Consider the following 27,211-nt stretch of genomic DNA (forward strand, 5'->3'; position numbering starts at 1 on the left):
GTAAGTCTACTACGAATAATTACAATATTTGTGCAGTCCGCAAGAAGAACTAATAATGCCTGGTTTGCATTAAATGGAAGGTCATTCACACATGAGAAAAAACAGTGGCTCTAGTATTGAACATTGAGGACCCTGCAAAAAGATTTCCCCAAGCCAAAAGAATTTACCATTTTTATAGCTTATAAGGCACAAGTTTCTCAATTATTTTTGTTACATATGATGCAATCCATTTGTTAGCCGTCCCATTAATGCCATAATGCCTCTTTGGCCTGAAAAGATGTTATTTAAACAGTCAAATACCCTGCACAGAAGATACCAACTATACCGGTACACTATTTAACCCCAGTAAAATGTGACGAGTCAGCAAATAGTATTATCAGTTGAGCAAACTTTCTGAAATCCAAGCTGTGATTTACTAAGTATATTCAGTGACAAAGTAATATGTAATGCAGAAAATATAACCTATGTAGTATGGGATGTCAGAAAACAAGGAGCTGGAAAAGGTAGACCCAAGTATCACAATATACAGACCAAAAATGGGCACAGAACAATACAAAATCCTCAGCAATTGCAAATTTTATAAATGACACTCTGGTAATGTGGTAAAGTTTCAAAAAAATCATCTTGTAACGCATGTAGCACCCATAATTATTTACATAGCAAGTCCACAGATTTTTTCAAATGGCGTAGCTTGAAGTCAGGAAGACAATACAGAAATTAAAAAATAAGAAGTCAACAAGCATAGATGAGGTTTCAGTCTGTTTTTAGGCATGTGTAGAGAGCATAAAAGCCTCAGTGTCAAACATAATAGTTTAGTCCTTTAGTGCAGATATTTTTCCAAAATACTTGAAGCACACTAGTTGTGCCCTTATTAAAGGAAGACAATGCAGAGAGTATTGAAATCTACAGGCCAGTTTCACTATGCTATGCAATCTCAAAAATAACTGAATCAGTCACAAAAGATAGACTAATGAGTTATATGAATAAATACAACCCTTTTAACACAGCACAGTTTAGTTTCCAAAGTGAGGGAATTAAAATATAGGCCATCGTGTTACTTGAAGTTCTTGACAAGAATAACTGTGTTATAGGCATGTTCTTATATTTGACCACGACTTCTGACAATGTTGAACATAAAATACTACTTAACAAACAAGAAGCACCACATGTGAGGATAATAGCAAACACGAGGTTACAATCTTACCCTGAAAACAGGATGCAGAAGGTAAAGATAGTTCGTACATCTACAACATTTAATGAAGAGATAACAACAGTATGCACTTCAGCACAAGAGGTAAACAATTCCATCACATAAAGCATAGATGATGAATCTGGACACTGTCTAATTAACTGACTGTTAATTAATAGATATGGAATTTTCACTCTGCAGCAGAGTGTGCACTGATATGAAACTTCCTGGCATATTAAAACTGTGTGGTGGACTGAGACTCAAACTCAGGAATCTGCAGGAAGTTTCACATTGGTGCACACTCCGCTGCAGAGTGAAAATTTCATTCTCGAAACATCCCTCTGGCAGTGGCTAAGCCATGTCTCCGCAATATCCTTTTTTCAAGGAGTGCCAGTCTAGCAAGTTTCTCAGGGGAGCTTCTGTGGAGTTTGTAAGGTAGGACGTGAGGTACTAGTTGAAGTAAAGCTGTGAGGATGGGTCATGAATCGTGCTTGGGTAGCTTAGTCAGTAGAAGCACTTGCGAGTCTCGGGCTGGGGTCACAGTTTTAATCTGCTGGGAAATTTCAATTAACACTTAATGAACACGTGGCAAACAGAAGGTTATCAGTGTGTTTTGTTCTTAGGATTCGATTATCAGTTTGTTGTGACATACTGTTCCCACGTACACTCAGTTCTTAGTCATACGATTCTTTTCTGGGGAACAAAGAGACAAAATGTGGACACAATTTTCTAACTTCAGAAAAGGGTCATAAGAAAAACAACAAGAAATAGTAGTCGAGCTCACTGTAAAGAACTGTTTAAAAATACTGAGTATCCTTACTGCACCAAGCAAGTGTATCTCCAAGCTGTTGTACATATCAGGGAAAGCATTATGCAGTATTTCACTGTTAGTTCTATACATAATCACGGAATGTGACCCCATTTTGGATTTACACTCACCAAATAAAAACAAACAAAGAAACTCAAAACACCATTATCCAGAGAATAGAATTGTATAATAAATTTCCCATGGAGATGAAAAAGAACACTAAAATACACCTGTTTAACAAGACAGCTAAAACATTCTTCATACGTAATGCATACTACACAATCAAAGATTACTTACAAGGGAACCTCCCCATTGCACCCCCCTCAGATTTAGTTATAAGTTGGCACAGTGGATAGGTCTTGAAAAACTGAACACAGATCAATCGAGAAAACACGAAGAAGTTGAGTGGAACTATGAAAAAAATAAGCAAAATATGCAAACTGAGTAGTCCATGCACAAGATAGGCAACATCAAGGATAATGTGAGCTCAGGAGTGCCGTGGTTCAAGTCATACCTCAACTGAAAAGTTTACTTTCCTTATTTTCGCAAAGTTATGATCTGTCCGTTCGTTGATTGATGTCTCTGTTCACTGTAATAAGTTTAGTGTCTGTGTTTTGCGACTGCACCACAAAACCGTGCAAGCTATAATTGCTGGATTCATATTGCCCATGGAATACATCTCACGTATTTAATGCACTCTCGTCCAAAGTAGCAAACAGTCAACTGCCAGCCAGGGAGCCTCGTTAGCAGGAATACTCTATCTTCCGTGCGCTGTAGTCGACTGACATCGTGTGTTTCGATGTTTGTTTAGCTGTAGCGTCCCCATACTACGGTGCAGTTACCTCGCATTGGAAGGACAGATAATAATTGTCTGAAAATAAAAAATTAAACTTTTCACTGGAGGGAAGACCTGAACCAAGGACCTTGCATTCTGCAGCTGCTCACGTTAACCATGGCACTCCTGAGCTCACACTATCCTTGATATTGCCTATCTTGTGCATAGACTACTCAGTTTGTATATTTTGCTTATTTTTTTCATAGTTCCACAAAACTTCTTCCTGTTTTCTCGATTGATCTGTGTTCAGTGTTTCAAGGCCTATCCACTGTGCCAACGCATAACTAAATCTGAGGGGTGTGTGATGGGGAGGTTCCCTTGTTAGAGAACTCAAGAGCAGTGGTAAATAATGACAGATGGTAACCATGTCACATTACAATGCTGTCTTGTCAGTCTCCTGAGTTCAACATCTCACTCATCACTCAATTTTTCAGATGGACAGACATGAAAATGTGCGTGGTGCATAGTGACACGTTTATGGGTCTGAAGTCGAACCACAGACACGAGTTAGTACAAGGGGCATAACAGCATGTTCATGCTTTAGGAATCGCCTGAGGTTTTCTGATGTGTGCAGTGATGAAGAGCAAAGTTATGTTTGTATTATTAATTCTCAGAAGCAAACTGTGTGTTATGTCAAAAAGTACTGCACTATAGGGACCAACAAAATGAGAGGCAGCAGTTGTAAAAACACTGATTTCATATTTTGGAGGATAAGAGTTTTGTTCGGTCCAGTCACACTAACTTAGGTTTTCCATGGTTTTCTTACATCATATCACATAAATGCTACTATGGTTCCCTCATCAAGGTCGTGGCTAACAACCTGTCCTACCCTCACTAAAGCATACTTATATGAGGGTGTGCTGAAAAGTAATGGCTCTACATTTCTTATCTGGAAACTCTTACAGCTTTTTAAATAAAAAACATTATGAACATTCTACATCTTTATTCTTCATGTCTACATATTTATTTCTCAACATAGTAACCCAGCAACGAATACATTTCCCCCAACAAGAGACCAGTTTACTGATCCATCACTGTACAGTGTTTCACTTTGTTGACCTCACCTCTGCTTGCACCAATTCATCACTATCAAAGTGAAGTCCTCAAAGTTGTATTTTAAGTTTTGAAAAGAGCTGAAAATTGGATGGGGCCAAGTCAGGACTGTGTGTACGAAGACTGATTACAATCAACCAAAGATGTCAGATTCTTGCAACACTCTTGTATGATCTGACACTATTAAGCTGAAACAGAGGGTTCTGGATGAACTATTTGAATTTGAAACTTGATTACAGCAAACTGTTTCTCATGCTCTGATGTAGTTATGTTACACGCTAGAATTCAGATCCCTCTAGTGGCAGAGGGTGCAAATATGTAGACATGAAAAATATATATGTATAAGGTTAATACCATTTGTTTTACTTAAAAAGCTTTACATTTTTTCATATAAAAATTCAGAGACACTACTTTTCAGCACACCATTGTATATTCTCTCTCTCTCTCTCTCTCTCTCTCTCTCTCTCTCTCTCTCTCTCTCTCTGTGTGTGTGTGTGTGTGTGTGTGTGTGTGTGTGTGTGTGTGTGTGTGTGTGTGTGCGCGCGAGCGCGCGCGCGTGCTTTATTTTCACACGGTATTAATGACAAATCGAATATTACTGTAAGATAATCTCTGGATGGATAAAAAAAGCTTTCAATTACAGTGCACCTTCTAAGTAACTCCCCCAATCCATAAAGTAATTTATCCATACAGTAATGTATACTTAATTTTTAAATAACACAATGGCCTAAATTTTAACAATAATTTCATATTTTTCAGTCCTACTCATGCAACTAAACTTAAAACCTGTTTTTTTAAAGGCTAACACTTTTTAAATAAAAATTTCTCTCTAAAACTGAAAGAGTTGTCAAAAAGAGTGAGATTTAAAATGCTTTATTACTTGTCAGACATTTTATTATGTTACTTGGCAAATTATCAAAACTTTTTGCTGAAGCATATTGAACTACTATTTAGGTCATTAACAGCTTTAATAACAACTCATAAAGGCCATTTCCTTCTTCAAGTGTAGAAATGGCAATTGATGTAGCTCTCAAATTTAGTGAAAATATATATTGTGAAAGTTCAGTTAAAATGTCTAACTCCTTGAAGAGGTACCAACAAGATGTCAGCAGTGAACACACATTATTTTTTACTCATTTTTACACAATCAAAAGGTTATTTACAAATTGTACAGAAACCAAATTTCATTTATAAGAATCGAAGTTCATGAAAGCATTGCTGTGACTGAGAAGGGAGTGAAACAGTACTGGCCTATCCCTGATGTTAGGTAACTTTTACATTCATCAAGCAGTATATATATATGAGGCACTGAATAATGAGTCACTTTTGCGCAAAAAATGTTCTCAAACTAGCCCTCAAAACCTGATGTTTTAAATTACAAATTAAGAAATTGTTCACGCAGGAAAATCGTACAAACATATCATTGTTTGACCATCGAACAGACTCGTGTATGGACAATATGGTAATAAGCATCCCTGGTGTAGAAAAACAACAGAAAGAGTTGAAAACAAATAAATTGCCAGATCCAGACGGAACCTCAGTTCAGTTTTACAAGGAGCACTCTAAGGCACCGGCCCTTTACTCAGCTTTCACTGATTGTAAGTCTCTCACCCAGTGCAAAGACCCAAGCGACTGGGAAAAAGTGCATGTGACACCTGTATATAAGAAGTGCAAAAGAACCGACACGCAAAACTACTGACCAATATCCTAATATCAATCTGCTGCAGAATCCTTCAATAAATTCTCAGAATGTAACAAATTTTCTTGAGGCCAAGAAGCTTATGTCCACTAATCAGCAAGGTTTTACAAAGCATTGCTCATACAAAATTCAGCTTGCACTTTTTTTCATGATATACAGCAAACTATGGAGGGCAACAGGCAGATTTCACATTTCTAAATCTCCAGACACCATCTGACACAGTGCCCCACTGCAGACTGTTAGCGAAGGTACAAGCTTATGGAATAGCTTCCCAGATATGCGAGTGGCTCAAAGACTTCATAAGTGACTGAACCAAGTATGCAGTCCTTAACAGCAAGTGTTCATGACAGACAAGGCGGACAAGGTGAGCAGCAATCTGCAGTTGTTTGCTGATGATGCTGTAGTGTACAGGAAGGTGTTTAAGTTCAGTGACTGTGTGAGCACACAAGATGACTTAGACAAAATTTCCAGCTGGTGTGGTGAATGGAAGCTAGCTCTAAATGTACAGAACTGTAAGTTACTGTAGAGAAGTAGGAAACAACAACCTGTAATGTCCAGCTACAGCACGTGTCCTCCTTGACACAGTCACATCATTTAAATATCTGGCCGTAACACTGTAAAGTGATATGAAATGGAACGAGCACATGAGGGTTGTGGAAAGGTAAGGGATGCCAATGGTCAACTTTGGTTTACTGCGAGAATTCTGGGAAAGTGCAGTTGATTTGCAAAGGAGGCAGCATATAGGATGCTAGTGCGACCTATTCTTGAATACCGTTTGAGTGTTTGGAATCCTTATCAGGTCAGATTATAAGAAGACATCGAAGAAATTCAAAGGTGGGCTGCTAGGTTTGTTACCAGTGGGTTCAAACAAAACACAAGTGTTACTAAGATGCTTTGGGTACTCAAATGGGAATTCCTGGAGGAAAGACCATATTCTTTTTGAGGAACACTACTGAGAAAATTTAGAGAACCGGCATTTGAAACTGACTGCAGAAAAATTCTACTGCTGCCAACATACATTTTGCATAAGGACCATGAAGAAAAGATACAAGAAATTAGGGCTTATACTGAGGCATACAGACAGTTATTTTTTTTCGTATTTCTAAATGTGAGTGGGCCAGGAAATGACTAGTAGTGCTACACAGTACTCTCTGCCATGCACCGTATGGTAGCTTGTGGAGTATGTATATAGATGTAGATGAAATGACCAACAACTTTCCTGAGAAACTTAATTCTTTCACTCAATTTTACTGTATTTTCTTTGGCTTTCAATGAGTGTGTTAGTCTTTTTCATACTGCGTAATTGGCAATTTATATTCATGGAGCTGATAGTAGCCATATCATTACACAAGAATGACTGGATTTAGTTCCTATGAAAAATGCAAGAGCAGTGCTCATACTGGAGCAAGTCAGTGTTCATTCACTATTTAAGTCTGTCTTGGGCTTGCCGGTTAACAATGTGTTACCAAGTTACGTAAGTATAATGCTATTATAAGGTGAATGGCACTATTTATTCTGTTTGGTATTTGATCCTAAACGAATGAGTCCTTACACTTCTGTAACTTAACCATTGATTCTATTTATTTGGTATTTTTCTCCCGATAGCCTATTTCTAGCAGTTATCCTATGATTTTAATCCCTAAGGAATCTACATCCTTGGTTGTGTGTGAGAAATGGCATTTCAGTTAACTTGCAACTGACATGACGTGGTCATTAAAATATTTGTCACAACTGTGTATATAATTTATTTATGTTCCAATTTCAGTGTTTTGATAATGAACCATCCCTTTTGCTGCCCAGACACTCTCCTTATTAGTGACGGCTTCTAACTGAAGTTTATAGTATTTTAATTTTATCGTGTGAATTCAAACTGTATCATCATCACTCATATTCTTAACCACCCTGATAACAATTCACACAACCTTAAAGAAGTGTTTATAATGAGATGCAGTGGATGGGTCTCTTCTGTGTCATAACAGTTGGCATAATTACCACTCTTCTATATGATACAACTTTTGAGATCCACAATATTGATGTTATTGTTGTGTTTTGTTTTGTTCAGTTCAGAAAAGGCAACACCATTTAAATGTGACAAATATCTATAACAGTACATCGCACTTACTTACTCTACACTAGATGCAATGTCCCACCATAAATAACCAATATAAATTTTATCAGTGATCATACTGCAGGTCAACAGGTCACTGTATCTGTGGATCTTATGATTCTGTAGGGAATTACTAAGCTCTGTCACAACGAATCTGTATACCAACGATAAATCAGTGAAAATGTTATCCAACACTGTACTACTTCTTCCCAAATTCTTTGTAGCAAATTCACAGTGAGAACCACACTGAATGATAATATTATGTGTTACTCCTCTTTCTCCTTTATATAGAGCGCTCTAGAAAATCAACACCGATTTCCCCATTTCCACAATAAAGTTTCTCTAGTTTTGAGGTGACGATGGTTGTTGTTGTTGTTGTTGTTGTTGTTGTCACTGTTGTCGGAGAGGGGGAGAGGGCAGGACATAAATTTAAGTTAAATTCAAAACTGTTGAATGACATCTTCAATACAATAATCTGAAACACTATTTAGCTAAGAAGACTATCATTTTTTGTATAAATTGTCACTTGTCCAATCTTCAAGAGATGTCTGCAAAATAAATCATCTACTGTGGATGTCAGAGTGAGTGTATCACTTTCTCTTAACTTCAAAGATCGTGTTCTAATAAGTACAGTACATCTGAGTCCATATCTGTGAGATACAACAAATCAGTATCTAAAGTAGAAGCACTGTGCTCAGTTTATCATCCACTGTTATGAAGTACTAAACTGCTATGACACAGACAGCTAAGACTAAAATTAAGTAAACAGATCAAAAACTTACAATGGAAGAAGAAATGCAATTCTAAATGTGTACAATATGAATTAGTATTCAGTTGATGGCTGAAAGTGAGTGACGTGGGGTGAGGTGGGGAATCAAAACTATATACTTCTATGTCTGTGTGGAAAAATTGTTGAATTCTGCAAGTAGTGTTTATAACACAACTAATATACAGTTGCCTTCTACGTTAATATTACTTTGTAAACGGTCTCTAAAACACAAAATAAGTTTTCGTAACACTTACTTGTTCATTACAGTTCGTCACTTCTTTAACACACGACTATTGGCTTCTATTAACATCAAATAAATTTCCTAGTAACTCTACAAGCTATGTTGTAAACAGCAGGCAACACTTATGGCTTGGTCTACAAAACCAAACCACAGTCTATGTCAACATAGGTCTTTGGATGCTCACTTTCTTATATATGAGATAGTTGCACATAGTATGTCAGTTGAACAAACTGTTCATTTAGTGTATTTCATAAATTGTTCACAATACTTCACACAACGTGTTCAAAGTATCTACTTTCTATCAAGAAACAGGCTTCAATTCATCACCAAAGTAAGTCCCAGGAATGTGTGAATGCTCTAGGAATAGTATGTACAGTCTCTCATGCTTTCACAACTCACAGAAGAATGGATGCTTTGCCTGTGATACACGTTATACGAAGTGCAGTCTTGGGATAACTCCTGCAAAAGAGATCCAATGGATTTAAATGTCAGGTGAGTATGGTGGTCAAGGAATTGGTCCACCTCTATCAATCCACTGGCCACAATAATGTGTTTTAAGCTACACTCATGCCCACAAATCAATATGTTCAGAAGGATCAGTGTGCATGAGGTATACCTTTCAATGAACTGCTAGTGATATTCCATCAATGAAGTGGGACAATATATTTCATACAAAATGTTTGAAGTTTATCTATGTAGTCTTGAATGGTTTCACAAAGACTCACAGCATGTGATCATCAACAATGCTGACCCATAAGTTGACTGACAACCTTTGTTGGTGCAAAGTTTTAACCAGCACCGGGAATTTAACTATGCCCACACAGACTGGATATGGAAATTCTCCATCTCCTCTGATATGAAGAAGACCTACAGTGCATAACATCACTGCTGGAATGTTTGAACTGTTATCCTCCTAGATCAATCAAGAAGTGTCCAAGTTGGTACCTGCTGTAAATTATATATGTACGTCAGTTTTTCCCAGCAGATCTTACAATCATGTGTGAAATGTTCATATACAGTGTCAGTTGCCTATTGGTCACTAGATGACTTGTCCACAATAATACGAATAACATCTGTCTTGCCGCAGATGGTGCCTACTGGGTAGCTTCTGTTGTGTATTTCAGATACAAAACATCTGCTTTGCTGGGAAACTTCCAGGTGTATGACATATGTCATTTGTGTTCACTGTAACTACTACTTTTGACTTTTCTGTTATTATGAAACTACAGTAAATATGTGTGTGTTTCAAATGATACCTGGCTGAAGCTATTAGTGAATGATCATAAACCACTATTCTGTTAATAACTTGAAAGTGAGAGGAGATTCTTTTCTGCAAGCAAGTTCGTTGTCTTATTGCAAGTAAAATTAAGACAGAAACTAAATTACATTGGAAATTAATATAAATATATTAACACATTTAGAAATATTACCCCAGTTCTTCATTTGGTTCTATATCCCTGTTGGCAAAGAAGGCCATCCGTGGGAAATGGACATCTTGATGTTCTACAAATACTCTTACTGCCAATAGGTTTGGTGCACACATGTGATTTATGAAACGAGAAATGTTACCATAATACCGTGCATCAATGCAGTATGTCTCTCCATCCTGGAAAACATTGCAAATACAATTTCAAATAATGTCCACGAGAGTACAAAAATGTGTGTGGTTTTTTTAATGAGTTAATGTACCAATTATTTGAGAATAAATTCATTTTTAAATAGTACAGAATAACCAATTCACATAAAAACCACCACATAGTAAAAACAGGTTATCCCTGCCACAGTTTGTATATTTGCTGAATTTGTCAAAGTATCATATAATTTACTCACAGAATCTTACAAAATATCATGAGGATTTTAAGAAATGTGAAAACAGCAAATCTGTATGTACTTTACAACAGTGTAAAGCTATGTACGTAACAGGTGTTTTTCAGGCACTCAAAAACAAGTGGAATTATTTCCACAATAACAGATTTGGTATTTTAATTCTGAGTTGGGAATATTTACAATAAACACAGGTGGTGTGCATCAGCCTAATATATTTCATGTTTGGAAATGAAGCTTTTTTTTTTTTTTTAACTTGATGTTTTTATATCAGAATGCTAATTAACTATACTTCCTGTTTTATTCAAGTTCATTAGTGTATCCATTATTTGTATTTTACATAATTTTACATAACAGTGACAATTATAAATTTTTATCAATAGATGAGGGCGTGCTGAAAAGTAATGCCTCTTAATTTTCTTGTGAAAACTCTTTTGAAGTGTTTTAAATAAAACAAACATTATTAACTTTCTACATCTTCATGGCTACATATTTACAGTCCTCCTCCATTAGAGCACTCCAAATTGTAGCATATAACATGTCGGTGTGGAACTTAACTATGCCGGTGCACGAGAAACAGCATGCTGCAATCAAGCCATGAATTCAAAGAGTTCGTCTACACATGGAACACCCTCTCCTTCAGTATGACAATACAGGACCATACATGAGCACTGTGACATCTGCAATAAGCTGACCCTTTGAGTTCACTGTCATCTATCATCCTCAATACAGTCCCAACATGGCCTCATCCGATTTTAACCTGTTTCCACAACATAAAGAACACGTTTGAGGATTCCACTGTGATAGTGATGAACGGGTGCAGGCAGAAATGAGTCTGTAAATCAATCAACAAATCCATACACTCTACAGTGACAGTACCAACAACTGGTCACCTGATGGAAGAAATGTGTTCATTGCCAGACAGACTATCTTGGAAATAAATATATAGATGTGGAAAATAAAGGTGAAGAATAGTAACAATGTTTGTTTTATTTAAAAAGATTTTTGAGTTTTCACATAAAAGACTTGGAAGCATTACTTTTCAGCATGCTCTAGTATTACTTTAAAGTCAATCATAATGACAGAAACAAAGTTATGTTTTCGTTAACATATAAACACCTTATGTCTTTGACAATTTTTGCCTTATGGGCAATAAGGTATGGTCCAGGGTATATTTCTCTGCCCGACAATTTGTCTTCCAATACTGCAGCCGTCATCAGAGGCTATGAAGACACAGAAAGCAGTTACAAACTCAAACAAGCTCAGAATGTCAAACTGTTTATATGTATTTAGGGTACAAAGTCTACAGGAAACACCATACCTTAAATGATCTGGAGCTCCTAATGAAAAGAACTAACTAAAGGGATAGTTTTCCTCTCATTTGTAAAAGCACTCATAGACTGCATCAGCAGAGTACTCAGCAGACACAGCATTGACACAGTATTTAAACCAACATAAGAGGTGCGCGAATATTTGAACACTGTGAGGGACCTACACCAGCCGCTTGCCACAGCAGAAGTATATAAAATCCCTTGCTCATGCAGACAAATTTATGTACAAACTACAAAAAGAACTATTAACACCCACATTAAGGTACAGAAAATAAATTGTTGTCTGGGAAAAACAGATAAATTGGTAGTAGGAAATCAGGCATTGGCACCAGGGAACCAACACATTCATTTCTCCAATACAACAGTTTTATTATGATCCAGTCATTACTATGCTAGGATGTACAGAGCAGCTATAGAAATTCAAAAGCACAAAAACAATTTTAACAGAAAACAAGAATAACTGGAACCTGGCAAGTTGTGAGCCTTAGTGCTAAATAAGGGAAACAGCACCAGCTCTTCCCCACAACAAGATCCATAACACATGCTGGTGCAACTTTGCAATCTTAGGCAGAGGTCTGACGACATCATAAACTGACTATTGTGTGGATACATATAAACAGTTCAGCATATCAAGTTTGAGTTTATAACTGCTTTCCTAGTCTTTAAAGCCTCTGATGGTGTTTTCAGCATTGAAGGATGAAACATAAGGCAGATAAATTTGCCTTGAAACACAGTTTGATGCTCATAAAATGAAATTCACAAGGACACAAATAGCAGCCACGTAAGTCTGGATTTTCTGAACTTATGTCTCTTTTTAATTGCAAGGAAATGCTAAGAGATGCATCTACCCACATATTTTGTTATGTATCTTGTTTGACTTTAAACTAATTCAGTGAATTAATGTAAGACACTACGTGATTATACAAGATGTTAAAAAGGAGAAAGAAAAACTATTTTAAACGTTGTGCTCAAACCAGTCATTGGATCACAGTTGGGAAGAGCAGTGTAACATTTAAGCTAAAAAAACAAGAGAGGTAAATGGAACACAAAGCCACTATTATGGGGAAGTGGCCATGCAGTTAACAATTGTTTCAAAAGCAGTCCACAGTCGTACATTGCCAAAGTGGTTTAAAAGCAGTTCTTTCAGTTATGGCACAGTATGGGACCATGTGTGCTGTCTGTCACTAACTTCTATTTAAATGTTACCACTATTTTTGACACATTCACATATCAAAATAATAAACATCACAATAAAGAATATACATGTTTCTTAAGCTGGATTTCCCTTATACACATATCACTGAATCTTTTTTTAGTTCTGCTTCCACTTTGTGCTATATTGGTGTATATATAAGTTCAGATCTGGAAGGCACAGAAATAATTTGGAAACTGAATGCTCATGTTTATCAACAATAACAACAGTCTTCACCAGTTTCTGTATTTTAACCTTCTCGATGAGACAATAATGTTTTGGATTTTAATGGATTCATGGAATGTAACTCCTGTCTGTGACAGGCAGCTGATAATCTTTGTTTCATAAAAAGGAATACTTAATCACAGATTTATCTGCTTGGGAAGTGCAAAATCAGTTTGCTTCATTGCTGCTGGGTTCAAATTGCTAACAGTAAATAATAATATCTGCCAACAACTTTTTAAAATTTTACATCAAGCCATTTACATGGGGGTGATGTGAAGTTTGTTGGCCTAACTTTTCATGTTTGTCCTATCTTACTCAAGAGCAGTTTGTGACAGAAAAGAATATTTCTCTAGCTTATTTTACAAGAGTGTTCATTGTAACAACAAGTCATATCATCAAATGGCCCCCTTCTGTGAATCTAGTAGCCCAAATTTACAATACGCAGGAGAGCTTCTGTAAAGTTTGGAAGGTAGGAGACGAGATACTGGCAGAAGTAAAGCTGTGAGTACCGGGCGTGAGTCGTGCTTCGGTAGCTCAGATGGTAGAGCACTTGCCCGCGAAAGGCAAAGGCCCCAAGTTCGAGTCTCGGTCGGGCACGCAGTTTTAATCTGCCAGGAAGTTTCATATCAGCGCACACTCCGCTGCAGAGTGAAAATCTCATTCTACAATACGCCTATTTGCTGACGACTGTGATGTTTTGTGGTACTGTTCAGCAGTTAGCTTGAACCTCAATCACCCAGCATTAGTGCACCAGTGAAGTAAAGCAAGTCCCATTTCAGGAATTCACAAGGAAAATGCATGGCGAGGAGCAGAGCTCTGCCTTGCAAGCCTTGGAGCTCACACATATGAATGTCAGCTGCATTCCCCATAGCACGGCCACATATTCTAGCACTGGCCAGATCAGTGCTAGATCTAATGTGATACCACAGTGTGAGGGCAGAGTTGACTAAGCTTAATAAGGGGTACAGCAACCATAGACAGCCAAGCGCTCTGCCCCTAACCTCTTCGATACACGGCCCCCAGGTGAGGTGCCTACCGAGGGTCACCTCAAGATACTTCGCTGTGTGTGAGTGTGGTGTACAGTGGGGGACATTACTGAATGGGTTTACTGGTATAAAAATTTGATTTTTATTTTTCACTTGATGTTTGTCAGTGCATTTTGCCTGGCGGTAAGTTGCAGCATCTCAGTCACGTTGCCCAAAACCGCACAGAATCACCCCGAAACTCATGTGTTGAACCATCAGCAGCTAAACTCGCATGTTACTGTCAAGGTAACGCTACCGAACTGCACGTCTTACGATATGACCAACCAATAGGGAGGCTTGAAGGTGGTCAAGTGGGGGTTGAACCGTGGCCAGCTGCCGGGAGCGGACACGCCATTTGCTCTCTTCTGCTGGTAGCTTGCAACCGCCCAGATGCCCTCCTCTCCTGCCCTCTTGGGGGATAGCCCATTCAGTCCTGGTGGCTTCTCTAGGCCTGCCTGTTTATGGCATTAAACTTTATGGCATTAAACTCCCATGCATATAAAAATATGTTTTCTTTACTGGTGCATATAGCTTTCCCCTCCTGGCCGAGCCTGATGCATTAACAACTGGTGTCAGAAGTGGCATGGCTCACTGTTAGGCCCGTCTCATTTGAAGTTTAACCAGCCGTACCATATCTACTGAAGCTGCCAGCATTACTTCACACTTGAAGCACCAGATGCGCCGCGCGATAATAAACGTACACAGCATCCCGCTGTTCGGCACTTTTCTCCAAGCAGCTGCCACAGCCAAGGCCAGGCCACGTGGCTGGGCGCACGTCACCACCAGTCACCACGTTGCTGCCGCCCCAGGCTGTCCGGGGCCGTGCTATGCTGCAGGAAGCCGCCTTCCAGGCCACGCTGCAGTACGGACCCATGTTCCGGCTGGCTAGCTAGGACACGGCGCCCGGCCATGAACACCGCCACCCTCACCTCCGCCACTGTTTCCAGCCACCGTCGCCCAACACACCACTGCCACAACTTCTCTAAGTTCGTCACTTCATTTTTCCATGCCAACACTTCCATGCTGTCAGCTATGCCATTGTCCCATCCAATACAGGCTCTTTCTTTCTTTCTTTCTTTCTTTCCGTGCTCCGATTGTAAAGTTTCCAGCGAGCACTAGGTGCCCTAACATTGTAACCATGCCTCAAACCCGTAGTACCATCAATGGCAAAGACAACTCCCCACCTACGGGAAAACCAGACCCAGTAGCTGCCCTCAAAGGAGAAATTGACAAATTGCTATTATGGAAGATACACTTAATGGAAGGATGCCAAAAATTGGCCCAAACCCAGTCTGCCAGTTTAAGTGTGCCAGAAACACACCCTGCTATGCTTCAAATGATGGCTGCAAGCACCTCCAGTAGCATAGTACCCCAGCCGTACATTGCCACCTTGGCTAGCAGTTTCCCTGCAGTCAACTTTATCCCAACATTTTCCGGGAAATCGAACGGACAGATAAATTTCTTTTTGCAAACTGTCCGAGATGTAGGCCGCGCTTGCGCTTGGCCAGACGATTTCCTGGTGAATGTACTCTGCCTTACATTGTCAGGTGACACCCGTACCTATATTGAATCAGTGCACACTCTTAGGGACACCACGTCTTTCACCACGTTAGAAGCTGGGTTGAAAGAAAGGTATTCGAACCGCCGTGACGCACATTATTACAGGGATAAATTATTTACCCTCCACTGGAAGCAAAGAGAGGACGTAGAGGCATTTGCTGACTGAATCCGCACTGTGGCTAGCCACACTTACACACTGGGTTCGGATCCCGCATGTAACGAAGTTTCAATCAAGCAAGTGGAACCCCCCTCAATTGACATATTTATACGTGGAATCAACCCGTATGTGGGAGGGGAGGTCAAAATAGCATCACCCGCCTTGCTGCATGATGCCACACGACTTGCGATGATGTGTGAGGAGGTACCACATTTTGTTGCCAGTTCAGCGCACTCGGACGAACAGCCGCGTCCAATTTTCAAATACGAGCAGGCATGCCAATGCTGTCGAAAGGCAGGCCATGCTGCTGCACAGTGCCATGCACCTTATTGCTCTCAGTGTGAAATCATAGGGCACATGAGTAAAAACTGCCCACAGAACTCGGGAAACCAATGGAGGGAGCAATTCACCAACAATCCTCCACGACCACAAAGACAGCCAGGAAATGGTCGAGGGGCAATTCATGCCGCCAGACTGTGCCCCCTGTAAAATTTATGCATCCAGTCAGCCACGATGTCTTAAATGAGGTGGCGAGTATCGTCCTCAAGGTAAAATTAGAGGAAAGAAGGTAACAATACTTACTGACACGGGAGCAAAAACTAGCGTGTTCCTCGTAGGGCATGGGGATAGATAACTGTTAAAACCACCTCGTCACCACATTAATTGTCTGAGTGATGAGATAATCATACCTGCTGGGCATTGTCAAGTTAAGTTGAAAATCGGAGACAGCTACTACCCTTTTGATATGGACGTAATTCGGAAATGAAGGCAAGATTTCAATCTCATCCTGGGGATTGATTTCCTTCAACACTACCAGAGTGTAGTCGATTAGAGAATGCAAACCGTCTATCTCGGTGAGGAAACCCGTCATTCTGTCACAAGGAATTTGTAAAACGCGGCCGCTTCCACAGGTTCCTTCTGCACAAATGTGGGTGTTACATACAACTACCTCTGTTAGAATAAGCTGTGACACGGGATGCAAATCCCGCGAACTGCTGAGGACAGCCATCTTGGTGGATCCTCTCCGTCAAAACAATGTCCTACACAGATTACAGGTCCATGTTAAACGAGGTTTAACAACAGCAGAAGTGCAGGGGAAGAAATTTTACGTTCCTGTCTGTTTGGACAATTTTGGAATGAAGGAGGTAGAGATTCATAGTGGCACCATTACAGCTAGTGGCCACGTGATTGAAGAAAACTTCCCTGTACAAGAGAAGCCAAAATCTAACCACAAACACTGGCTCCCGGAACGTAACATATGTCATATCACTCCAGTGCTCAAAGACAAATTTAAGGATAAGTCAGCTCATCTGCCTGCGGCTGCCCAAAACAAATTGTACTCCGCCTTGGAAGAGCACTCCTGGTTATTCCAGAAAAGGCATTATTTGCCAGCTACTGACCTTGTTAACCATGAAATTCCCAACGGAGATGCAAAGCCCATTGCACAGGAACCATATAGAATACCGTATCACCTCCAGCCTGTTGTGGAGAAAACTATCCAACAGCAGATAGAGGCAGGGATAATACAACCCTCCGCCAGTCCCTGGTCGTCCCCAATCATTGTGGTCCCCAAGAAGTCAATATATGGAGAGAAGATCTACTGTCTATGCGTCAATATGATACCAGTAAATAAGGTAACCACTCCTGATACTTACCCTCTCCCCCGTATCAACGAAACACTGGACAGGTTAGGGAATTGTAAATACTTCACTACCCTTGACATGAAGAGTGGGTACTACCAAATACCGATTACACCACAGGACAGGCCAAAAACAGCGTTTGTAGTCCTCTTTGGTCTATATCAATTTCTGAGAATGCCATTTGGGTTGTGCAACGCGCCAGCCACTTTCCAAAGATTTGCTGACATATTACTTAGAGGATTGAAACCCCCAAAGTGCCTAGTCTATCTAGATGATATCATTGTTTTCTCCAGAACCATAGATGAACATGTTACCAGGTTAAGAAATGTTTTGTCTAGACTAAGAAGTGCTAATCTAAGATTAAAGATAAAGAAGTGGTATGTTTACCCAATAGAGATGACTTGAATGCGCCCCTGAAGTAGAGAAGATGTACGCTACCCTCTCGCTGTAGAGCAGTAAGCGAGAGAGATTTTGTGGTAGGAGAGATGTGATTTTCACCCAAGTAAATGAAGAATAGCAGTTAGCACCCCACACGTGTGTTGCACATTCAACAGTTCACCCAGATGAATTTAGGTTTCATTATTATTCACCCTACTTCTTACAAAGTAATTGATTGAGGAAGTGAAGTTGTTACGAGCGAGAATGAAAATCGACACTGCTATCATTTGGGTACAGTGCCCCACTGTGCATTTAGGAAGTGAGAAACATTCGTTTGTTTATTCAAACAAAGACACCCACGATGTTGAAAGATGGAAGCTCCCGCTGAAATAAACACTTATTTGTTAATGATTAGCACCCATGTTGTGACGTCATCGAAGTGCAGTAACGCAGTATCTTGTGAAAATATATTATACACTATAGTAGATTATTGACCACTATTGCAGTAGTTCGCCCCCTGTTTTTCATATCTCACCCTGTTACTTCAGGGATCTTAGGCATTTTGTACTAATTACCCTCCCGAGATGTAATAGCCCTATGTCTTCCTCACCCGTGCATTGCACCAGGTTCCCGTTCCTACCTTTGCTTTGAGTTGCTTGTTCCCACCTCAACCATTACTTTCTACCTCCCTCCTCCAGGGCCGTGTGCCTTACACATTGTGGTTGGTGCCTGCAGAGTGCCCAGCTGATCGGTTTATTCTTTCAATATTCACTTTTGTAAACCGATCGCCTCCCTACCTCTTTCATCTGTGCGTCATTGCCTCCTCCAGAGGGTGGGAGAAGGAAGCATTTTATATTCCAATACAGCTACTACAGTCGGAATTTCACTGTTGTCGCCACATTCAACCTCTTGCACTCCTCTAGCAGCATTCGTTCTGCACCTTGTATACTTTTAGGCTATTCATTTATTGTAATCAGAGGTCTAATCAGTATCATACCCTTAGACTATCCACCCATTGCAATCCCTTGTACGGAAACCTGGGTGTACCATATAGTCAGGGATTTGATCAGTGATGATACAACTGTAGCAACATGACCCCCCCCCCCCCTCCCCCCTACTTTTCCCTGGCGTGAGGGCTAAGCAGAAATGCTTTACAGCACTGCTTACCTCTACTTTTCCCTGGCATAGGAGTTAAGCAGAGCTGTTTCTGAACCAACAGCACAAACATACATTCACACACCAGTAAGCCCAGATATCTGCCACTGTTCTCCAACACTGACACTTCCTACTGTTGACGCTACGTGACTTTCATAGTCCCGGCCAACGAGATGCTCCACTCACAAACCCACCAGCTCGTGGTTTGTGACAGATTTTACTGTATGGCTTACGAGCCGCCCAAGAAGTTTTCTTGAAAGTCCAACACCCGTCTTCATATAGTATTAGTAATTACCTATGCCCGTGAGCAATTTGCTACACGATCGTTACGTCATAACTGACTCACACCTGTACCCCATCTATCTTGTTTTTAAGGACATCATATACCTTCCCCAAGGTGCTATGTAGTTGATTCACTGCTGATTAACTAAGATCAGACCTTTTCTGACCCATGGTAAACCCAGCTTAGTAGAGGCCAAATTTCGCTGACATGGTTCCTTACTCTCCTGCTAGGCCGGCGGTAGGCGACCTATTCTGCTGTGGAAGTCCCTGTGGACAGTACGCTCTACTGCCATATTAGTCGCTGAAGATACTTTTTTGCCCCCCCCCCCCCCCCCCCAACCTTCTCTTACCCTACTGCTGGGTTAATGTTTCTATTCTGTCTTTTTCCTTTTTTCAGTCAGGGCAGGGTAGCTAGGCTATGCCTTCCGATAGGACTACGAGAACTAATATAACCCTGTATACTAGGCACGTTTTTCAAGCCATTTTATATAGGTATCGCTCCTCCCTTGAGTGCAGTAGCCCATTAACTACTTTCTGAGGTACCACTGTTGGCAAAAAACTTGCGTTTCGGCTAGTTATCCTAGCAAGTGTCCAATCACCCAGTAGACGTGGTGTGCATCCTATTCCATATCTCCGTAACCTGCAACTAGTAGGTATCACAGCTGAACCAATTTTATTCTGAAACATGTTACCTGAGTCTGCTCCCGATTATACTCCATTCCTTACTCTTTAACGTGAACACCTTCCCAGATTACCGCGGGTGGGTCTCTCTGCAGAACTGGCCAGTATGACGGGCGACACTGGAATTGCAATCGCGGGCAGCTGTACACGAATATACCCAGAACAAACTCCATATTAAACACAACATGATTTTTCCCATTGGTCAAATTCCTTTTCTTCCTAAACCACAAAACCCAGTACTAAAGCTTCTGATTCAGCGAATCACTTATGGAAACATTACATACAGCGAATTCCACCTACGCATGGATTGCAGACATTTATTAATGCAACCCCTCACTGTTGCACCCTCTCCGATCAAAATGACGAGTAAGCACGACAATACCGCCCTCATTCCCTCACTACCCTGTTGCTACTAACGTCTACCCCTGCAGTTTTTTGAAATCCTTCCCGACCATTTATTCTTTTTCTGTCCATGCCTTCTCTTCTTCGTAAGTGGCAGTCCCTTGATTGGTTAACTCAATGCACGACGCTACGAGAGGACTTCCAGCTGTTAACCCCCAGAGGACAGCGAAGTTTTGTTGATGATGAAAAAGAATTGATTTGTTTCACCCAGTAAATTGATTTGTTTACAGGCAAGAGTGACTGTGTGTGTGTTGTTGTAGGTGATGTTAAATGGTCTGTTTTATGCTGTCACCCCGAGGTCAGAACAAAACCGTTAGCCATGATTCACTTTACGATGCAGCGAGTTTCCGGTTAATACAAAGTTTTGGAGTCATTTAAATTGCATGTTATGCTACCAGTGAACGCTTACTATAAGCAGAGCATGATGCAAACACACGGACCTGCACAGCTGTCACCTTCTGATAAGCCAGTCATGTCCCCAAATGCTACCACTTCCTCCCTATTCTTCGCCTTGTCTGCCGTAATTAATTCTAATTTTCATATGAATTATTTGTCATTCACTGTATAAGTTTTGGGTGACAATGTACAGAGAGATTTATATAGAGTATAACTCTGTTATGAATACTTTTGAGCAACCCACCAGTTCACTATTTAATAGCTCTCCCTATAATACCACTACCCCTGCTGAGGAGGTATTTGCACGCTTATCCTAGTTCTGTACATATCCCTTTAGAAATTATCTTTATTGGTGTATCACTATGAGAAGCGTTTAGAAAAGGATTTTTTTGTGTGACTTCGGTCACCTCCTTCTGCTGTCCCTGCACAGCAATCTCCTGGGAAATACCATTTTATATTGTGAAATGGGAGCAAGAGTGTTCCTTGCTGCCCCCATACTGTAGTAGTAAGTAAAGGATAGTAGTGAGTAGAAAGGAATAGTAAATAAGTAAAATCTACCCAAAAGAAGAGGCATGGCCCTCCTTTAGATGTAAGCAACAAAATATGTGTGTGAAGTGCTACACCAGTGTTAACCCTTCTGCCCTCCCTCCTCTTGATCTGTGCATTGTCCCTTCTGCAACCATCCACTTATACGCTCCGGCGGAAGTTGCAGTGCATCCCAGCACGCTGCTGCCTGCCACTGTCAGCGACCTCCACCGCTGCCACAGCCAACAGCTTATCACTGCAACCAGAGTGCTACTCGCAGAGTCCCACACCACCGCCACACCATCCGCCGTCGTCCAAATTTTGTCTAGCATGCATTCATTCATCACCTTATTATTGTCATTTTTTAATATAAATCTAACATGAAAACACAAATAATCAAGATGTATTGTTAAAATTATGTAAGGCTGTCCTTCGCAGGAGCCCCTTAGTAACTGTCAATTTACCATCCCCCATGCTTCACTCCTGTGTGTGTGTGTGAGAGAGAGAGAGAGAGAGAGAGAGAGAGAGAGAGAGAGAGAGAGAGAGAGAGAGAGTGAGTGAGAGGGAGAGAGAGAGAGAGAGAGAGAGAGAGAGAGAGAGAGAGAGAGAGAGAGAGAGAGAGAGAGATATCAAAAGTATACATTTTTCATATTAGGTGCATTGTGCTGCCACCTAATGCCAGGTACTCCATATCTGCAACCTCAGTAGTCATTAGACATCGGGAGACAGCAGAATGGGGCACTCTGCGGAACTCACAGACTTCAAACGTAGTCAGGTGATTGGGTGTCACTTGTGTCATATGTCTGTACACGAGATTTCCACACTCCTAAACATCCCTAGGTCTATTGTTCCCAACGTGATAGTAAAGTGGACACATGAAGGGACACGTACAGCACAAGAGCGTACAGGCTGACGTCATGTGTTGACTGACAGAGACCGCTGACAGTTCAAGAGGGTCGTAACGTGTAATAGAGAGACGTCTATCCAGACTATCACACAGGAATTCCAAACTGCATCAGGATCCACTGCAAGTACTATGACAGTTAGGTGGGAGATGAAAAAACTTGGATTTCATGGTGGAGGGACTGCTCTTAAGCCACACAGCATGGCGGTAAATGCCAAAGGACGCATCGTTTGGTGTAAGGAGCATAAACATTGGACGACTGAACAGTGGAAAAACATTGTTTGGAGTGACGAATCACGGTACACAATGTGGCGATCTGATGGCAGGGAGTGGGTGTGGCAAATGCCCGGTGAACATCATCTGCCAGCTCGTATAGTGCCAACAGTAAAATTCGGAGGAGGTGGTGCTATGATGTGGTTGTGTTTTTCATGGAGCGGGCTTGAACCCCTTGTTGTTTTGCATGGCACTATCACAGCACAGGCCTACATTGATGTTTTAAGCACCTGCTCAGGTGTTCTGACGGTAATTGAGGCATATGCTTACATCCGTGACATTCTCTACAGTGACTTATGTAATGTTTGACAGATCAGTACAGACCTGGCCAATGGTACCTTCTTCCTAATCAAACCAGAGTTACCGGCAACAACGAATAACCTAATATCAGAAAATCATGAAAATACTTCAGTAAATGAGATGGCAATCATCATCTGCCATAATTCCTTTTTTACAATGTTCCACCTGTTACTGTCCAGTTCTTCTTTCACAGCTTCTTTCTTCTCTAATGCCTCTATAATCTTCAGTAATGAAAGATCTTCACGAAGTAGGACAACAATATTCATTACTGCAGTGAGGACTAGGATTTCACCAGCAAACTAATTGTTCTCCAATGTATTCCATGGAAGGCAGCCGACATCCTTCTGCTTGCATCCATTTTTGTATACTAGTCTGGCATCATATTCCTGAAGCTTCAGTCCCTAACTGGCTCTTCATCTAGTTGAAAATGATTCACAATTGACTAAAAAGACCTAATGTAACTAGGCCACCTACTCTCACGACTGTACTAGAGCCAGTGATAGCTCTTCTTGAAGGTGCTTAAAGTGTCCCCAAGGAACTCATTAATAATATTATTCTGTCCACTGTGCAAATGTAAATCAGTGTTTGACATCTATGACAACCCCAAGCCGACAGTTGATATGGCTACTTTGGCTGTTTCTGTCGCATTAATCCTGCGCAAAAAATGTTTTCATCTCTCTCTCTCTCTCTCTCTCTCTCTCTCTCTCTCTCTCTCTCTCTCTCTCTCTCTCTTTCTCCCCCCCCCCCCTGCCCCCGCCATCCCCCACCCACTCACAAGGGGCCAGAGTGGCTTACTACTTATTTCCTTGAGATCTTAACACAATGTGTGATATCTCGTTTGATGACACAACTGTTTTCATTAATGAACCTGTATCTATGTCAATATTAAATAGAAAAAAGTTAACCAATAAAGAAAGTGTTCAGTCTAGAAAATCAAATTTGTTCTGTCATAGCCTTAACACAATGTTTATTTTCCATTGTTTGAAACTTTGGTGACAAATTTAACATTTCATGTGCAACAAACAAACAGCGATAACATCCAAGATTATCAACTTAATTATTAGACTAAGAAAAGTAGAAGTTCACACAATCTAATTTCTTCCTTGTCTTTCTTCACACATTTAATTACAATCCAGTTTACAGTACAGTCATCTGACTGGCTGTTGAAGGCAAAGAGCACGTCACCAAGTGTTAGTGAAAAAAGCAAGCTGTTATTAAAATTAAACCAAGCACTTTTCCAAAGAGAACAGGGGTACACAACATTCCACTGGAAACAATCACCATGGTGGAAACAAACACCATGATGGAAAAAATCACCATGATAATTTAAGTGGAGTAATAAGTCATCAAATTAACTTACATGAGGAGTTTTGCCCTGATGTTCCTGTGGGTTCAAACTGCAGGAAACCAATTCTACTGAATTTTTACGCTCATTTACTGAGTTATGGCCAGAGTGTCTTCTCTGTAGCAAAACAAACAGAAAAGAAAATAAAAGGAAAAAGAAATGATAAATGTGACCTGGATGTTTTTATGCTACACAAATTAAAACAGTTTCTTTAATTTCCAATCATGTGGAGACACTTTAAAAAAAAGGCTGCTAACTACAAAAATAACAAAGAGATAAGAGAAAAGTAAAGATTTGGAAGCTTTTCAGAAAGAAGTTAAAAGAAATATGTAACCCAGGATTTTGCATCCAGAGTGACAAGGAAAAGAAAGCAGAAAATTTAAGAGTCTCTTGACTCTAAGCTTAGAGAGAAACTTACCTACTTCAGTTTGCTTTTTTAACTGCTTCTCTATTTTTCTCCTCATTCCCAATCAATTTTCTAGCACCAGGTGGAGGAACATCCAACACTGAATGTTTAAGTTTCTACATTTCTAAGGAATTTTTGTGCTAACACAAACCAGTATCTAAGTGCACTTATCAATCTTGTTTAAAAATTTTAGGCTTTGATTTTCATGTAGTCTTTCCTAGTTTCAGCTTCAGTAAAAGTTTTAATGGCATTTCAAGAATTAAAATCATTTAATCAACATTCTACAATTACACGAGACATAACATGAATGATATGGTAAGAGATATCTGAATGTCTGGAGTGACATAATCCAAAACATGTGCAGTAAGCAAGATTAATTTACCCATGTTAATGGTGGTTGAACTTCATGGCTGTACACTGAACTATTTGAATAAATAAAGCAATTAGCCACTTTTGGCATAGCTTTATTTATGCCAAGCCTTGTTTTGGGCTTTCTCCCATCTTCAATTGGCATAATACATTTATACTTTTGTCAGTATAACATTTTTACTGGATGCATTTTGAACATTGTAGCTTCCATATGAAGCTTTCTTCCACATTCATGTGCATATCAGAAACACTTTTAGCTTCACAAATGCACTGCAGCATTCAGATTAGTCAACCAAGGGGAGGGGAGGGGGGGGGGGGGGTGAATGCATGTGATAATGATGAAACCTCAAAACCATTAAAGACAATATGTCAACTAGTATTTATGCATTATAGGACAGATAGTTTCATTTATTTATTTTCATGCCACAATGACTGGGACTTTTGGAAATTTGTGGTAAGGTCTTATAGGACCAAACTGCTGAGGTCATCAGCCCCTAAGCTTACGCACTACTTAATCTAACTTACGCTAAGGACAACACACACATCCATGCCCGAGGGAGGAATTGAGCCTCCGACGGGGCAAGCTGCCCAGATTGTGATAAGATGCCTCAGACCGCACAGCTAGCCTGTGCAGAAATGATTTGGACTGACTTCACTTCAGTGGAAGAAAGCTAAGAGAAAGGGACATTTTGAATTGAACATACAGTAAGATTTTTTCAATAAAAACATGGCAGGCAAAATGAATGGTTACTATGATGCACACACTTTGTAATCAGTATTTGAGGAGTGTTAACATGTGCATCACAATTACTCTGTTTAAAATGCCTGACATTCTCTTTTAGTGCATATTCAGAAGTTTGATTTGTTGCAGACAGGTACCAGCCAACTTAGCTTAGGTCACTAAAGCAACCTTGTGTGTTTTCACTTCACTCAAGAAGTGGGACAGATTGCTGCTCAACATATAGAGGTAGCATTCAGTGGCAGACAGGCCCATTGGAAATAGCTGGTAGACATTATATGTATTGGCTACTTTCGATGTGGTTGTCTGTCACTCAACACCTCTTGTATGTTATTTCATGCAGCTATCTTCCTTTCCAGATTTTTGATAGTCTGACAGATCAAAATCTGTAAGACATAGGCACTAAAAACTGGTGGGTCCTGCTGCCAAAGCAAAAAGACATGTGTTAAGGCTGCTACATCCTGTACAGAAATGTGGGGGTGAAATTTCTTCTAACTTGTGTGACCGGAAGGAGGAACTCCATGAACAGATGGTTGGTTTCAAATATGCAGCTATCTGCCCCTCACACCCAGTCACTCTTACCTCATTGATACATGATGTTCAGGCTCATAAACAAATTTACCTCCTGCCAGCCTACCAATTCTCTTTATTCTGATATTACCTGGCAACCACAGCATGGATTTCGAAAGCATCACCTGCACAAAACTCAGCTTGTCCTTTTCTCACCTGATATCATGTGAATCATGGATGAAGAGCATCAAGCAGCTTCCATATTCCTAGATTTCTGAAAAGTGTTCAACATGGTGCCCTAATGCTGACTGTTAGTGAAGGTAAGAGCATTGGAATACGTTCCCAGATATGTGAGTGGCTTGAAGACTTCTTAAGTGATAGAACCCAGTACACTATCCTGCAACAGCGAGCGTTCATGAGAGTCAAGTGTATCATCAGGAAAGAGTGATAGGATCACACTTATTCTCAACATATGCAAATGATCTGACAGTCAGTGTGACCAGTAACATGTGGCAATTTACTGATGATGCTGTGGACTACAGAAAGGTGTCATCATTGAGTGACTGTAGGAGAATACAAATTTCTAGTTGGTGTGATGAATGGCAGCTTGCTTTAAATGTAAAAAAAAAAATGTAAGTTAATGTGGATGAGTAGGAAAAGGAAATCTATAATGTTCAAATATAGCGTTGCTAGTGTGCTGCTCGACAGTCGTGTTGACTGAATATCTAGGAGTAATGCTGCAAAGTTATATGAAATGGAACGAGTAGGTAAGGTCAGATGTGGGAAAGGTAAATGGTCGACTTTAGTTTATTGGGAGAATTTTAGGAGAGTGTACCTCATCTATGAAGGTGACCCCTTCAAGGACATTTGCGCGACCCAGTCTTGAGTACG

The 27,211-nt window shown here is 40.2% G+C and overlaps 1 protein-coding gene across 8 annotated transcripts in view; it reads right to left on the reverse strand.

Moving 5' to 3' along the window:
* The window catches only part of LOC126298513 (uncharacterized), a 350,018-nt gene that overhangs the window by 12,322 nt on the left and 310,485 nt on the right, over positions 1-27,211 (reverse strand). For 3 of the 8 annotated variants that reach the window (XM_049989864.1, XM_049989866.1, XM_049989862.1), the window contains 2 exons: positions 24,312-24,413; positions 10,132-10,307 (listed from right to left, as the gene is read on the reverse strand). In XM_049989864.1, coding sequence (XP_049845821.1) covers positions 10,132-10,307; positions 24,312-24,413 — 278 coding nt within the window. Of the gene's footprint in view, positions 1-10,131; positions 10,308-24,311; positions 24,414-27,211 lie in introns of those variants that run through there. The other 5 variants (XM_049989865.1, XM_049989868.1, XM_049989863.1 and 2 more) reach the window with 3 other exon arrangements.

This window comes from Schistocerca gregaria, chromosome X (genome assembly GCF_023897955.1).
Source record: "Schistocerca gregaria isolate iqSchGreg1 chromosome X, iqSchGreg1.2, whole genome shotgun sequence".
Lineage (NCBI taxonomy): Eukaryota > Metazoa > Arthropoda > Insecta > Orthoptera > Acrididae > Schistocerca > Schistocerca gregaria.